Here is a 15,901-nt window from a genome sequence, read left to right as displayed (position 1 = left end):
ATAAATAAAAGTAAAGAGTTTAATTGTTGTGCACTTTCAGTGTAAAATTTTTTTACACATACATCTAATAATACGTTGCCACATCATTTAATGAATGTGACACATCATGTGTTTTTAATTACCATACATGATGTATCGGTATATTATTGGACGCGTGTGTAAAATAACTTTACACTGATGGTGCATATAAATTAAATTCACAATATTTTCCGTAAAAAAAAAGTAAAATGAAAATATTTTTTTCACAATTCACCAATGTATTAAAAAGATAACATTATCTTATCAAAAATAAAAAATAAAAATAAAGAAAAAGATAAAAAAGAAGCAAAGTACATTCCAACTAGTTCAACTAATTCAACTAAAAAACAAACAAACAACAGCATATTCGCATCGCATTATAAGGAGAGTCCACGAAATCAAGTGGGACAAATTCACCCACTCATACATCGCCACGTTTCACAAAAACAACCAAAACAAGATAACCATAACCATCGATCGATCCTTCAAACATGATGTTTTAAGCGGCGACGCGAACCCTTTCCCACAAAAACAATTTCCTCGTAAACAACAAAGGTCTCTTCCCCCAACCTTCCCTGGTAACTAACCCCTCTTTCATCTCTCAAATTTTCATTTTTTTAATTGACATTATATTAAAGTTTCGATTTTTAATCGAATCATCTAGGTTTGTTTCTTTAATTTCAATTGGGTTTATCTCAATTTTCTGTTTCCTTCGTTTTTTTTGTGGTTACTTTCCGATCTATGATTTGGTTTTTTGGATGGATTTTTCTGTTAGATTAGATCTTGTTATATCATGTATTTAACTTAGCTTATCGTTTTATTATTGTTTTTTATTCCTTTATTGCCAAATAGTAACTACTTTTTTGACTGTTTTATTGAGAATTCTAAGAACTTGAATCAATCCCTTTTTTTGATGTTGGTGTTTCTTTTTCTTCTTCATGGTAATTATGTATGCGATTGGTGGTTTCGTGATTTGATTTGATAAACAACCATTTTGATTTTTGGTTCATGAATGTGTGGGGCGTTTTTACTATAGTACTTGAATGTATCAAATCAAAATTGCACTTTTGGTCATCAAATCTGTTTTTATGTAGTCAGTTAAACCCTTGCACGTGTTTTTCGTTGGTCAATTTAGTCCACGAAACTACTAACAAAAAGGGATGTGTTTGTAATTTTGATATATTTACGGACTATAGTGACAATGCACACATCCAGGGACCAAAATGGTTGTTTGCTCCTATTTGATTGTTTTTTCTTTGTTGTTGTGAGCTATTGAGTGTTTGTGATGTTTTATTTGTGACGGTGCTATGGTGATTAGATTGTATTTGAGTTGAGTTCTTTTGTTTTGTTTTTTCATTTTATTTCCTTGTTGAAACGCAGATTGTCAATTTGGATCTTCATGAGTTCAACAACCACTGGAGCATACTTGGTTTCCTGTAATTCGGGAAACAAGAACAACAGTCTCTTCTGCTGGATTTTGATCTGCTTGCTGCCAAAATTCTTGGGAACTGCATTTGCCTACATCAACTTTCTTCTCATTCAGGCCATTGATAGGAGTCCATCTGCAGTGAGGGTGCTGGAGAACTTCGGTCCGATTAACCCATAGTTTCTTAGTAGTTCGGTCATCAGCATTGTTAGAAATTAGATCCTTTGTTTCGTTGAGTGGTGAAAAATGGTTTCCTCTCAGTTTTCCGGTTCCACTATGGCTGGCATGTTTAAACCATTACTCTTTCCTGTAAATGATCCTGGTACTGCAACCACAGATCACGTTGAGCTAGATTTCTCCGATGTCTTCGGTCCACTTACCGTAGAAGTCAATAACATTGATTCCACTTCTTTTGAGTTGATTGATGAATCGAGCGAGCTGGTTTATGATGACCCAGAAGTCATTTACACCCGCTCACATTCTCTTGTTGGCCCTTCTAGTTGTATCAGTCAATCACTTAAACTCAGTAAGCTCACCATACACGAGTCCGACTCTGCCGATTCATTGGAACTAGTGGAGCCCGTCATTGAAGAGACCACTGAAGACATTAAAGAGATTTCATTTGACAACATTGAGGAGTCTTTGAATGATGAAGATGGGAACCTCATGGAGATCCAAAGAGTTAGCATTGAAGATTTTGAGGTTTTGAAGGTTGTGGGGCAGGGAGCATTTGCAAAAGTGTATCAGGTGAGGAAAAAGGGCACTTCAGAAATATATGCTATGAAGGTTATGCGGAAGGATAAGATTATGGAGAAGAACCATGCTGAATACATGAAAGCTGAGAGGGAGATTTTGACAAAGATAGAGCACCCCTTTGTTGTCCAACTTAGATACTCTTTTCAGGTACTTGTTTTCAAATTTGTAAAAAGGTTTTGTAGCATCTTTCATCTTTTGTTGATTGTTCATGGTTTTCAAAACGCAATTATGTCATTGTATGTGTTTTTAAAATTTAGTTATTCTACCCAAAATGTGTTCTTTGTAAATAAAATGTTTTCTCTTGTTAACTGGTTTACAGAAGAATATAGTCTAAAATAGAAATTATAAGTGACATGTTCTATTCTGTATATGTTGTTTCAGACAAAATACAGATTGTATCTGGTACTGGATTTTGTTAATGGGGGTCATCTCTTCTTTCAGCTTTATCACCAGGGCCTTTTCAGGTAGGTTTAGCTTTGAGTTCTTATTTGTCTTATGTTTCAGTTTTCAAGTTTGCAGCGTTAATGTACGGTTCTATTCTTCATCTTTGTATATTCAGAGAGGATCTAGCACGCATATACGCCGCCGAGATTGTTTCTGCAGTATCCCATCTCCACTCAAAAGGAATAATGCACAGGGATCTAAAACCTGAAAATATCCTAATGGATGCTGATGGCCATGTACGCTTCTGTTCTCCCTCCTTCATGGTTTTCATATCGACTTTTAACTCTGCTCTGTACATGTCATAACTGACCTGAGATTTGTTTTGTTTATCTACTAGGTTATGTTGACTGATTTTGGCTTAGCAAAACAATTTGAAGAAAGTACAAGATCTAATTCAATGTGTGGTACATTAGAGTACATGGCACCTGAAATTATTCTTGGCAAGGGCCATGATAAGGCTGCCGATTGGTGGAGTGTAGGCATCTTATTGTTTGAGATGCTCACCGGAAAGGTTTGTATCTTGTAAATTTGTATTGGATCTTCATAGTTGTATAATTCTTTGTTGTGGGTAGGACTTAAAATGCATTTATGTTTGGCTTATTCAAGCAACTAAATTAGTTAAGTTTGAACTTAGAAGCTTAGTCTCTTGGTTCATTGACAATTTTAATAAAGTTGCTAAATGATTGTTTTTGTTGTTTCACCTCCTCTGCAGCCACCCTTCTGTGGTGGGAACCGTGAGAAGATTCAGCAGAAGATAGTGAAAGATAAGATTAAGCTGCCAGGATATTTGTCGAGCGAAGCGCATGCACTGTTGAAAGGGGTAATCTCTAGTCCGCAGAATATATATTTCCTTCAATTATCCTAGATCAAATTCATCATCTGAAAATTATATTATTTGCAACATAATTGTGTAGGTTTTTTTGTTTTAATTTAACTGTTTATTTAGGCATACATAGGAGAAATTTTGATTCATTAAAAGAAAAACCTAGAAGTTCAATTTTGCAACATTGAAGGGTCTCTGTATAATTAAGTTTCATTTGAGCTTGACAACTAGTCTATGCAAACTGTTTTTTCTAAGTTTTTATCACATGCAAAAACTAAGGGGATGCTTGGATATACAATTTAATTAAGCGTTTAATCAACAAATGCGTTTTGTGGGATGTTTCGATATACAATATAAGTAGATAAACTCAAATGAGCTCTTCCAAATGCTCCCTAATGTGATATTTCTTGAAATGCTGTAGAATCTCTTCAACATATTGATACTTTGCTTCTGTGTTACAGCTGCTACAGAAGGAGGCATCAAAGCGGTTAGGTTGTGGAGCTAAAGGGATTGAGGAAATTAAAGGGCACAAGTGGTTCAAACCAATCAATTGGAAGAAATTGGATGCACGCGAAATCGAACCAAGCTTTAGGCCAGACGTAGCTGGGAAGCACTGTGTTGCCAACTTTGAGAAGCGCTGGACTGATATGCCTGTTGTTGATTCACCTGCTGCAAGCCCAAATGGTGGAAACCCTTTCAAGGACTTCTCTTATGCGAGACCTGCAGCCTCTTTTCTTCAAAAGAATAGCCCTGCTTGCTAATTTCACATCTTGCATTGGCATTGGCATTGGCATTGGCTTAAGTTTAAGTTATCAACACTCTTTTTCGTTCTTATAATTATAATGATTAGCCAGTAGTAATAGTAGTTACTTGTATTTCGATGAGTGAACGGTGATACACTGTCACATGAATTACCAAGAAACATTTTCCTCGTTCTCTTTTATTTTGTTGAGCCGACTTTGCAGCATGTGCCTTGCGGCTCTACAATTGTTGAGCTGGCATTGCTAGAACTTGTCATTTGGAGAAAATAAGTTAACACATCTTAATCTTAATTTATCACATTGTGTGCTGGTAATGAAGCCTCAATAGATGATTATGATTACTTTTGAATTTCAATTTATGTTATGCTGTTATTATCTTTTATTAGCATGGTTATATTTTAGTGTTTACATTTTTTGTCCCGGCGAAAGGTACTACTATACTTTGTAAACTTTGTTAAAAATATGATAAGTTCTAGGGGAAACCATTTTTATAGGTGTGTGGACCAACACTTCATAATCTCTAACGACGACTCGTGGTACATGCTGAAAGTAAAAGATCAAGGTCATCCTTGTCGTAACGAGTGAGATGATGATCTGATTAATAACCCTTTGAGAAAATAAGGGAAAATGAATAATTTGATTGTTTGGATTTCATGGATGAGGTTTCAAGTAATTTTGAACCAAGAAAATATATATAGAAAAGGGTGGATAAAGTAATGAAAAACAAATGGCCTAAAGAGCAACATATGCTGACTTTAATTTTATTTATTTATTTATTCATTTATTTATCTCAAACTCAAAGTTTCAATTACATGAAAAACAATCTGAGAGACACAAACAACATTGTCCTTTGTCTTAAAACAACATAGTCATGGTTTCCCTACTCTCTACAACAACTACAACCACACTTCAACACACTCATAACAAAATCTGCTTCTCTCCTCTAAAATTCTCCACCTCATTTAACAATTCTTTCTTAACAAACCATTTCAACAACACTCATTCTATAAGGTGCAGTGCATTTTTTGATATCATCCCCAAAGACATACTATTGAACAACACTTTTTATTTGGATAAGTTTCAGACTTTGAGTGAGGACTTATCAGACATTCAGAGGTTGGAGATTTTGGTCTTTGTTGGGTTATCATGGTTATACTTAACTGCAAGACCAGGTGTTCTTTTTGGTGCTATTGATGCATACCTTTTGGCTCCAATGCAATTGGTTTTGGATAGTTTATCTGGAAGGAGAAACATGAAAAGGAGTGATTTCTTGATTGGAGGTAAGATAGGAGAAGGGTCATTTGGTGTTGTTTATTCTGCTGTTTTGGTAACAAAGATAAAAGAGAGTGGAAGAGGGAAATTAGATGCTAAATCTAAGGATAAAGTCATTCTTAAAAAGGTATAATTTGAGATTAAATGTTCATTTATTCTCCAATAAGTACTTACTAATCCAATGGTTATACTTGTTTCTGTAGTTGAATCTGATGCAATTGTTTGTATATATATCTTGAAGTACCTATAATTTTTTATTTTTTGTAGTTTAGTCCTTATAAAAAATTATTCATTTTGTCCCTCATATTTAACATGAAGAATGGCTAAAAATGCATAATATATTTTTTTTTCTAACACACCATCATTAGAGTCTCTGACTCCGGTAGGCTTTACAAGGTATCTGCACGGCTTAGGCCTCTTTGGGTTTGCTACGAGACTAATCCTTGAGTCGGCAATGGAACATCTGGTTTTTTTTTATGTGTTGTCGGGCTGTCTTCTAAATGGGAGATTCCAGGAATCGAACTCCGGTTCTTGGCCTGGGAGAGATTTGCGTTATTAACTCTCCCAACGCCATGTTGGTAAAATGCATAAAAATCTTATGATGACTAAAACTAGTTACATAAGATGCATGTATTTCATTCTCTTTTCCTGGTTTTATTTAGAAAGCAAAAGCACAGCTGATTGATGGAAAATGCAGGTCAAGGTTGGAATTGAAGGGGCTAAAGAATTTGGTGATTTTGAAGAGTGGTTTAATTACAGACTCTCTAGAGCAGCTCCTGAAACATGTGCTAAGTTCCTTGGAAGTTTTGTAGCTGATAAAAGCAATTCACAATTCACAAAAGGTGGAAAATGGCTTGTTTGGAAATTCGAGGTGCTCTTCCTAATATTCCTATTGGATCAACTCTATCAGTAGATTATCTATGCATCATGATGAACTAAATTTAGTGTTGGCTTTAACTTTATCCTTGGAGTCTAGTAGCATACTATACTCCTATTTCACCAAGTGTTGTCAAATAGCGGCACTATAGCACTACTGCATAGCAGATTTTGATGAATCCACTGTGAAAACCACGCCGCTATCCTAGTTTCGCTATAAGCGAAATAATGACTGGTATTCCAGATTTTGCTAGCTGATGTAGCGGCAATTCTTGGCGTTTCACTATATTCCTTAATCTACTACTGATAACACTGATAGTATTATTTCCTAAAACTTGGTGAGATATGATTGAATATGTGTCTAAAACTTTTTTACACTGTCAAATTCTTTATTTGAATGAATTTCATGCTATATATACATAACTTAGGAAAATAAATTACCAACTATTTATTTATACACTAATTGCAGGGTTGTCCATAATATATCACAGGGAGACAGTACTCTTGCTGATTACATGACAGATAAAAACTTCCCTTCAAACTTAGAGTCTGTCATGTTTGGAAGAGTCTTACAAGGTGTAGATTCTTCTAAAAGAAATGCATTGATCATCAAGCAAATAATGCGCCAAATCATTACATCCCTTAAGAAAATTCATGACACTGGCATTGTTCATAGAGATGTAAAGCCTTCCAACTTGGTTGTTACAAAAAAAGGGCAGATCAAACTCATTGATTTTGGTGCAGCAACAGACCTTAGAATTGGAAAGAATTTTGTTCCTAATTATACTCCTTTGGATCCTGATTACTGTCCCCCTGAACTATATGTGCTACCACAAGAAACACAAAGTCTTCCTCCAGAGCCAATTGCGGCTCTACTTTCACCAATCCTGTGGCAGGTTTAGTTTCTGTTATCCTATTTATATAGTCTATGTTTGGATAAACAGCCTAATTAAGTGTTTATAGCATAAGCGCATATCATATAAGTGCTTATGTATAAGCTATTTATGTAACAAGATAAAATAAAATGAAGCTATTTTCATTGTAAGCTATCTTGAAGAGCTTATGGAAATAAGTTGAAAAACAACTTATGGACATGCTATGATGTTAGTAAAAGAAGTGTATAGACCAAGATATTGATAGAACTCCAAATATTTTTTAAGCATACATTAAGTACTAATTAGGTCCAGTTTGAATAGGCTTCTAGCTTATGAAGGCTTCAATATCAAAATAAGTTTATGTTTCTTCACTCGGAAAAATACTTATAAGCTTTTAGATGTTTATAGAGAAGGACTGCTTTGATTGATTTATTTGAGTTTATCTACTGGCATATGCACCTGTGGTACTGTTTGGGAGAGCTTATGGAAACAACTTATGACATGTCCATATGCTGTTTTCAACTTATTTCCATAAGCTCTACATGATTACTTATGAAAACAATCTATAGCCTATATGAAAACAGTTTGCCTATATCTTATCTTTAGTTATAGAAATCTCTTATACATAAGCACTTATACCATAAACACTGATAGCATCTGAAAAACTGAACTATAGAACTAAATATCAACTTATACAAAAAGCTGTTGTTTAAAAAACACTTAGTTATTGCAAGATTCTTTTGATTTCCCTTTTTTCATAAGCACTTATTGAGAATTTTATTAAACTGACTCTTAATCAATCAAAACACACTTAATGCTATATAAGTTAAGTACTAAAGTGAAGCTCTATGCTTACTGTTGCAGTTAAACAGTCCTGATCTCTTTGATATGTATTCTGCTGGGATTGTACTTTTACAAATGGCAATACCAACTTTAAGGTCTCAAGCTGCTTTAAAGAATTTCAATTTGGAAATGAGGACATGTGGATATGACTTAAACAAATGGAGAGACTCTACTCGAATGAAGTCTAACTCCGAAATACTTGACAGCGATTCTGGTAGAGGATGGGACTTAGCATCAAAGCTTATCTCCAAGAGAAGTTCCGAAAGAACACGGCGTTTATCTGCTGCTTCTGCTTTGAGACATCCTTATTTTCTTCTAGGTGGTGATCAGGCAGCTGCAGTTCTTTCAAAATTCAGCTTTAGCACAAAGTGAGATGCTTATAACTTTTCGGTCTGTTTGGATTGATTTATTTGAATTTATCTACTGGTGTAAATACTTGCGAAACTGTTCAAGAGAACTTATGGAAACAACTTATGACATGTCCATAAATTGTTTTCAGCTTATTTCCATAAGCTCTCAAGGATAGCATATGAAAACAGTTTATAGCTCATACAAAAACTATTGACTTTATTTTATTTTTTGTTATAGAAATAACTTATACATAAACACTTATAAATGCTTATGTTATAATCGCTTAACTAAGCTGTTTATCCAAACACGTCCTTTATTTAAGTATAATTTATCTCATTTTCAACGAACGTCACTCACAAGATGTCATGTTATATTCAATGCCATTTTGCACTTTCATTTGTCTATTACTCGCAAATATGTATAAATGCTTAATGTAATCAGTGAAGAAAGTTATAGCATGCATCAATAGTAATTAAGATGGTGACCATGTATGGCGATATAAATTGAAGTTAATACAAACAGATACATATACTTAAGTTGGAAGAACACTAGGAGTTGAACAAACCAAGCCTATAAGATTGAAGAGATACAATTCTTGAAGTTGAAGGAGACTTTGAGAAAACAATAGCATAACCATCATCCAATGCATCTGTATCTTCAGGAATCATCTGCCACAAAAGGCTTCCAGCACCACTCCCTCCTTTCTTTGTTGAGTTTAAGATTGAACTGTACACAGTGCTTATTACTGTGTCTCTATATGTTGAATTGTAGCCAGAATCCTTTGAAGATAAGCCAAACTCAGTGAAAACAACCGGCATTCCGAGATACTTTTCAGCATCCTCTATGTGTGCCTCCATCCATGATATTATAAATGGGATGTGTGTATCAGCAATTTGTGGTGAAATCCTTTAAAGGAGATAATTGACTGAGTTAGAAACTTTTTACTATTCATGTCATACTAGAAAATAGTAGAAAATGTCCCGTGAGCTTAGCTCAGTTGGGAGGGACATTGCATTATAAATGCAGCGGGTCGGGTTTCGAACACTGGTCATCCCACTTATGCATCTTAGGGTAGAATTTCTAGTCACTGGGCTACTTGACCAAAAAAAAAAAAGAAAATAGTAGAAAAATTTGACATACTTACCAAGTGTCAGTATATATGTGAGCAGAAGCAAAGTCCACACCAAGAACTTGGTGGTTCCTGATGAAATCAGTTCCAGCCTGTTTAGATGTATTTGTTGGATTGAACTGAGTTCTCTGAGGTGTTGAGGGGCCATAAAATCCTTCTAGTCCAATCTCCACCAAATGTTTTGGATCAATTTTCTTCACATGAAATGCCATTTCTTGTATCCAATCCTATAATATTTATATTCACAAGTGAAAAGTATTTGAGTTGAATGTTGTAAGTACATTATATCATGGTTGGAAAGAACAAGTTGCTATATGGAAGGGACAATGCCCTTCTGATTTGGAAGCTAGAAGAAGTTTACAAGGGGCAAACCTGTAACTTATCACCTGTGGGATCTGAGTAGCAGCTAGGCTCATTCATCAATTCCCATGCAAAAATTGTAGGATCTTCCTTATAAGTGATATTTGTGAATGTGTTAACTCTAGTAAGCACAGTCTACACAGTGAAATTCAACTTAGTATTGTGGAATAATAATAGTAATAGTAATAATATTAATAATGAGATTTTAATATATATACTTTTTTCTGCAGTTAAGTCATTGCAGCACAAACCAAACAAGCCTTAAAGTAACCAATGGTAGCAAAGGAACTTGCCTTAACATAGGCTTTATAGTAGTTTCTAAGGGTTGGATGTGAGAAGAAGTCATCATCAGATGTCAAGTTAAGGCCAGCATGATCTTTGCCCCATTTCACATATTGTGCTTTGCCACCATAGTCATCCCAATTGTTTGCCAATGATAATATCAACCTGATTTTGTTTTTCTTTGCTTCACTTACGACAAAGTCTAAGGCCTGCCACTCAAATTAGTAAAATTTACATTATAAATGCTTATTAGCTGCACTAATAACTATGCCGGTCCTCACAATTTAGAGGCCCAATAAAAAAATGAAATTTTTTAAAGAGGATAATTCTCTATTTAATTTGTAAATATCGTCAATAACATAACAATAAATTAAATAATCATTCATCTTTGTAATTAACATAAAAAAATAGTCATATTATAATCAACAACGTAAAAATACCCTTTACACAATATGTCTTACATTTTATTTATTTTATGAATAAACTTTATTTTTCTTACAACTATTTTGATCGAAAATAATAGAAATTTGATAGTTCTTTTAATGTTGATGGTCCCTATGGAAACTGTGATGATCTGTAGGAATAGAGACGGATATGAGAATATTTTAGATGGAGGAAGAATACTCTCCGAAGCGGAGGATAAAGACGGATATGAGAATATTTTAGATGGTGGGAAAGAGAGTGGTAACGTACTCTCAGACCAATCTATATCCCATTGACATCCCAATCAGGCCTGCTAATGACCAATCTATCTAGCTATCTATTATTATCATTTTTCTGCATAAATTTTCTTTATAACTACATTTTGATAATTAAGTTAGGATTTAATAGGATATTTTTACCACATAGGTGCAATTTTTCAACCTTATTACCAATTTGGTGTAGTTTTTAAAAAATTTATCAAATAAGCATTAGTTGTCGTCGTCAGACACGACTTACTCATGTGTTTATTTTTTTGGTTAAAAGCAAAGTCATAGATAATAGTGATGACTTTATTTAAAAATAAATAGAAAAGACAAACTCGTAAGTGCCACCTACAACTTTGTTTCTAACCAAATAAATAAATAAATTAAACACATAGGTAACTTGTATACGAAGAAGACGATTTACCCCTTTGTGATAATTTTTTGAAAACTACACCCAATTGGTAATAAGTTTGAAAAATTGCACTAGTTTAGTATAAAAATCAATTTAATAGTGTAAAGATGTTTTAGTGCATAAAAATCATGGTAGATTTGCTGAAATCACAGTAAGCCACCCATATTTTTGCCAAATGCACAACTAATCCAAACATGACCTTACAATGTTAATCAATTATAACCGTTATATATTATTATAAACATTTGACCTTTATTCATGACTGCTCTTAAAATTATTTATTTGATCAGTTGTAATTTGTTGATAGTATAAAACTGACGGTGTATTTAAATTAAACTCGTTAAATTAAGAAGTACCTTGAAGATCCCGTTAAAAAAAAGAAAACGAAGTACCTTGAAGATGTCTTCATCAAAAACTGAAGGGGATTTTTGTAGGGCTCTCCATTGACCATTATTGAAAGCCCAAGTCCTACAAACTGTCATACCTAATGAGGAAGCTTGTTTAAAGACCTCAGTGACTTTTTCTTTAGTGGAGTCATCTGCGGCAAAAACCATCAACCAGAATGCATTGAATCCATTTATATAGAAAGGTTGATTATTCACCACAAATTGGTTTCCTTTTTTCCCCACCATTTGCCATTCATCTTCTTCCTTCTCCAACATTGTTTCACTACTTAACACCATTACAGAAACCAAATATGTAAGTGTCAATGTAAAAAGAACAAACATATAATTGGACACATGGACGGAGCTAAGAATCACCGAAAAAGTTTTTAAATAGAAATCCAGAGTTTAAACTTTGAAAACTAACATAATCACTAATACTTGTCTATAAAGTAACAAAAATTGAGCTAGACTAGAATGAGAAGAGGACAGTTATAAAAAATAAGTTTGTCACAAATGTAACATAAAATCGAACTTCGATTTAAAAATAATTAAAAATTCATACTATAAATAAAATTTTAGTGAAATAGCTAGAAGGTGCATGATCATACTCATAATTTGTCATAGATTTTTGTACATGATCCACCATACTCTTACTAAAAGCACTGGAACTTGGTTGTTTTGTGAGAATGAAAAGAAGGAATAGAAAAAGAAGGAATAAACAAAGAATATGTGTTCCAAATTTCTCCATTGAAATTGGTTAATTACTTAAGCTACAATGCCCATGTTATATAGGGGTGTTGTAAGTGGTTTATAAAAAAACCAATTAAACGGATAAATTAAATAATTTAAAATAAAAAATTAACCGTCTAATTTAGTTCGGATCAAAAATCAGATCTGAACCGAAGAAAATCAAACTAGATTGGCTTGATTTTTTATTTTTAATTTTAAAAACTGATGAACCGATGAACTGAATTGAACTTCTTATTAATCATATTTTTATAAATATTATAAGAAATAATCTGGTTCAATGCATAACAACTTATGAAAATAAATATTTTTAAAGGAAATAAAATTATGTTAGTTTATTAGCTTTTGTATTATATAACATTCTCTAATAAAATAAGCAAATAAAATTATATTAGTTTATTTAGTTTTGAGTATGTTGTATAATTTATTAATTGATTTAACAATATCACCAATGAAGTTGAAATGCTTCCATCCTTCCTCATAATGATAATATGCACAACTCAACCAATTATAAATACTTCTCCAAACTTGTTGCATAAGATTACAATTGAAGAAGAGATGTGTACGGAGAGACTTTGTACAATATATATATATATATATATATATATATATATATATATATATATATATATATGAAAATGAAACTATTTATTTTTTTAAACTAAGAATAAGAATACTCATTCATTCATTGATTTAAATTGGTATAATACATCAATCAAAATTATTACATATTTAAATTTGTTAAAAATTAAGAAAGATAAATATGCAAATTAATGTGACAACATCCATGTTAATATCATAGGACAATCTAATCTACAAATGTGACAAAACTAATATGATAAAATTCAAATGTCTAGAATATACTTGAGTTTATAATATGACAAAGTCATTGAATTTGCACTTTTTTAGTATATTGAAAGTCAAAGAATGATAAACATAAACCTCAAAAACAAAAGTCTAAGAAAAAATTAGTACATATTTTACGTAAAAAAAAAAAATTAGTACATATTTATAATTGACTATAGTTTATAAATATCTTTTTTTGGACTAATAAAAAATTATTTATAAGATTAATTATTTAATTTAATCAAATTATGGGTTGACATAAATAATTAATAGAGATATTATAACCAGAATTGATCATTTGGACTTTATGTTAGGTACGGCCGGATTAAGATTACGTATAATGATTAGGAGATACTTTTCTATTCAAGGATTAGCAACCGGCCACTCTAGAATATGATTATCATTTTTTTTTAACAAGCCAAAACGAGATATATATTAACACAAACAGCCTCCCCAGCACAAGACGGATCGAGGTAGACTACAAAAGTTTATAAAGTGTCAGAACATCAAAACCATATACAAATCATACAAGTCCCAAACAAAACAAGAGACTAGACCACCAACTATGGTAGTTAGAAGCTAACGTAATACTCGTCGACTTCAACCACCTAAAATATGGTTATCATAATATAATCGTTAGTTGGTTCAATGGTGATTGACGCTGAACTTGGTAAGGAAGATCACGGTTCAATCCCCCGCAACTGCGATCGGGAGGGGCTAGAACCACTTAATGCCAGAACTGACCCCCGAACCAGATTAAACTGGTGGTAAAAGCAAAAAAATAAAATATGATTCTCATATATCTAAATCTATACTCCATCCGGACACAAATATAAGAAAAAAAATCACTTTTTTTATTAACAAACTCACCATCACATAAGACACACCATTTACAAACTCACCATCACATAAGACACATTTTTTTTTTAGCAACAAAAATATTTTATTAACAAACTCGTTATAACATAAGACATATCTTTTATTTTTTGGACATAAGTTAGACACAGACAGGCGCGCAATGCGCTCTGTCTGGCCGCTAGTATATTTCTATACTATATATAGAGATGATACAAAAAAATTTGGCGTGGACTTTTCATCATAATACCAAAAATACCCTTGATTTTTTTTTAGCAACTAAAATCTTTTATTAACAAACTCACCATCACATAAGACACATCTTTTTTTTATCAACAAAAATCTTTTATTAACAAACTCGCCATAACATAAGACATGTCTTTTTTTTTTGACATAAGTTAGACACAGACAGGCGAGTAACGCGCTCTGTCTGACCGCTAGTATATATAAAGAGAATACATTAGTTTTGGTATGAACTTTTCATAATACCAACAAAACTCTTAATATTTTCTTAATACCAACAATACTGTTAATCACTTGAGCTTCAAGCAGCCTTTTATTCTTGCAAATTTTTGCAATATGTCCAAGCTGGTTACATTTGTTGCAGCGTATCTATATCTATATCTATATATATAATTGTAAAGCAAACTTTTTTTTGCTGATGTGTCGTCACTACAAAGCTTCTCATTTTTTTCTTTTTTCTAAGCAAGAGTTGATGCTTATGTGTCTTCTCTCATTACATTCATGCTTATGTGTATGCTTATGTGTCTTCTCTCATTACATTCATGCTTATGTGTACTATAACCCTCAATTAACTTACTTATTATTCATTATTATGTGTATATTTATATCCTTCGGAATTAACTCTCATATAACTTTTTGTAACTTATTTTATTATCATTAACATAATAAAAACAATATTTAGGACTCTCTAACTTCTTTTACAATTATTTTTAGCTAACTCTTTGCATGACATCACAAATAGTGACCAACCAAATTAATATCCGAAAATTGCAAGCACAAAATAATTTGCAATTATCATAACACTTGATTTATCAACAATTCACAAACTATATATGAATATGAACAGTAACCTATACCTATTCTTGCCATTAAATTTTCAACGAGTGATTCACAATAACCAAAATAAAAAACATAACTTCCCATAAGTAATAGATATACATGTTTTCACCGAATGCACAGCCAAATTGAACAACTACTAAACAAATTGAATAGTATGAAAAAAAACATGATCAATTCTCATCAAAAATTAAGTTGAAAAAATTAATGATTTGTTATAAGGCCATGCATGTGTATCTTTTGATCTTTGGTTTCTCTTGCTCAATAATTAGTGGAGATAATGACCCAATTAACTTATATTCCTAATATCAGTTACAAAATAAGTATCAATTTTAATTGACATTCTCATCAAATATTTTGCCCCTTCTCATTCCTCCAAACATAACACACATCATTAAACAATTTGCACCTTTATAAGCTAGACACATTTCACTATCATTCCATGCATATTGCCTTGCTCCATTTGGCAATTATAGTGATATCCTCTTCCATTTTCCACCATGTCACCTGCTGAAAATAGTCTCAAAAAGTAAAACATTTTTTCCCTTTTTTTATAAATTTGTTTATGATGCCACATTTAAGTGTGCTATACTTATTGTGTGTTCTTTCCATTTGTGTAGGATTAAGGAAGTCATACCTAATGGTGTGCATGTCTTTCTCGACGAAACTCTTT

The 15,901-nt window shown here is 32.6% G+C and overlaps 3 protein-coding genes across 4 annotated transcripts; 2 read left to right on the top strand and 1 right to left on the bottom strand.

Annotated features, from left to right (window-relative positions):
- Window positions 1-432: 432 nt before the first annotated feature.
- On the top strand, window positions 433-4,608 carry LOC123892857 (serine/threonine-protein kinase AtPK2/AtPK19-like). Its single transcript, XM_045942741.1, has 7 exons — window positions 433-596; window positions 1,399-2,347; window positions 2,582-2,664; window positions 2,760-2,880; window positions 2,982-3,155; window positions 3,357-3,464; window positions 3,929-4,608. The coding sequence occupies exons 2-7, from the start codon at window positions 1,691-1,693 to the stop codon at window positions 4,226-4,228; spliced, it is 1,443 nt and encodes a 480-aa protein (XP_045798697.1). The 5' UTR covers window positions 433-596; window positions 1,399-1,690; the 3' UTR covers window positions 4,229-4,608.
- Window positions 4,609-4,955: 347 nt separating this feature from the next.
- LOC123892855 (serine/threonine-protein kinase STN8, chloroplastic-like) lies at window positions 4,956-8,847 on the top strand. Its single transcript, XM_045942738.1, has 4 exons — window positions 4,956-5,627; window positions 6,198-6,371; window positions 6,868-7,272; window positions 8,116-8,847. The coding sequence occupies exons 1-4, from the start codon at window positions 5,100-5,102 to the stop codon at window positions 8,464-8,466; spliced, it is 1,458 nt and encodes a 485-aa protein (XP_045798694.1). The 5' UTR covers window positions 4,956-5,099; the 3' UTR covers window positions 8,467-8,847.
- A 20-nt stretch (window positions 8,848-8,867) lies between these two features.
- On the bottom strand, window positions 8,868-12,465 carry LOC123892856 (mannan endo-1,4-beta-mannosidase 6-like). 2 transcript variants are annotated; one of them, XM_045942740.1, is made up of 6 exons: window positions 12,309-12,465; window positions 11,707-11,983; window positions 10,228-10,425; window positions 9,947-10,069; window positions 9,590-9,801; window positions 8,868-9,351 (listed from the first exon to the last, which is right to left on the bottom strand). In XM_045942740.1, the coding sequence occupies exons 1-6, from the start codon at window positions 12,446-12,448 to the stop codon at window positions 8,994-8,996; spliced, it is 1,308 nt and encodes a 435-aa protein (XP_045798696.1). In that variant the 5' UTR covers window positions 12,449-12,465; the 3' UTR covers window positions 8,868-8,993. The 2 variants fall into 2 exon arrangements, with proteins under 2 accessions (XP_045798696.1, XP_045798695.1); XM_045942739.1 differs by having other exon boundaries at window positions 8,885-9,351; window positions 11,707-11,986.
- Window positions 12,466-15,901: the final 3,436 nt, after the last annotated feature.

This window comes from Trifolium pratense, linkage group LG6 (genome assembly GCF_020283565.1).
Source record: "Trifolium pratense cultivar HEN17-A07 linkage group LG6, ARS_RC_1.1, whole genome shotgun sequence".
In the NCBI taxonomy this organism is placed as follows: domain Eukaryota; kingdom Viridiplantae; phylum Streptophyta; class Magnoliopsida; order Fabales; family Fabaceae; genus Trifolium; species Trifolium pratense.
This window is presented reverse-complemented; position numbering and strand designations above follow the sequence as displayed.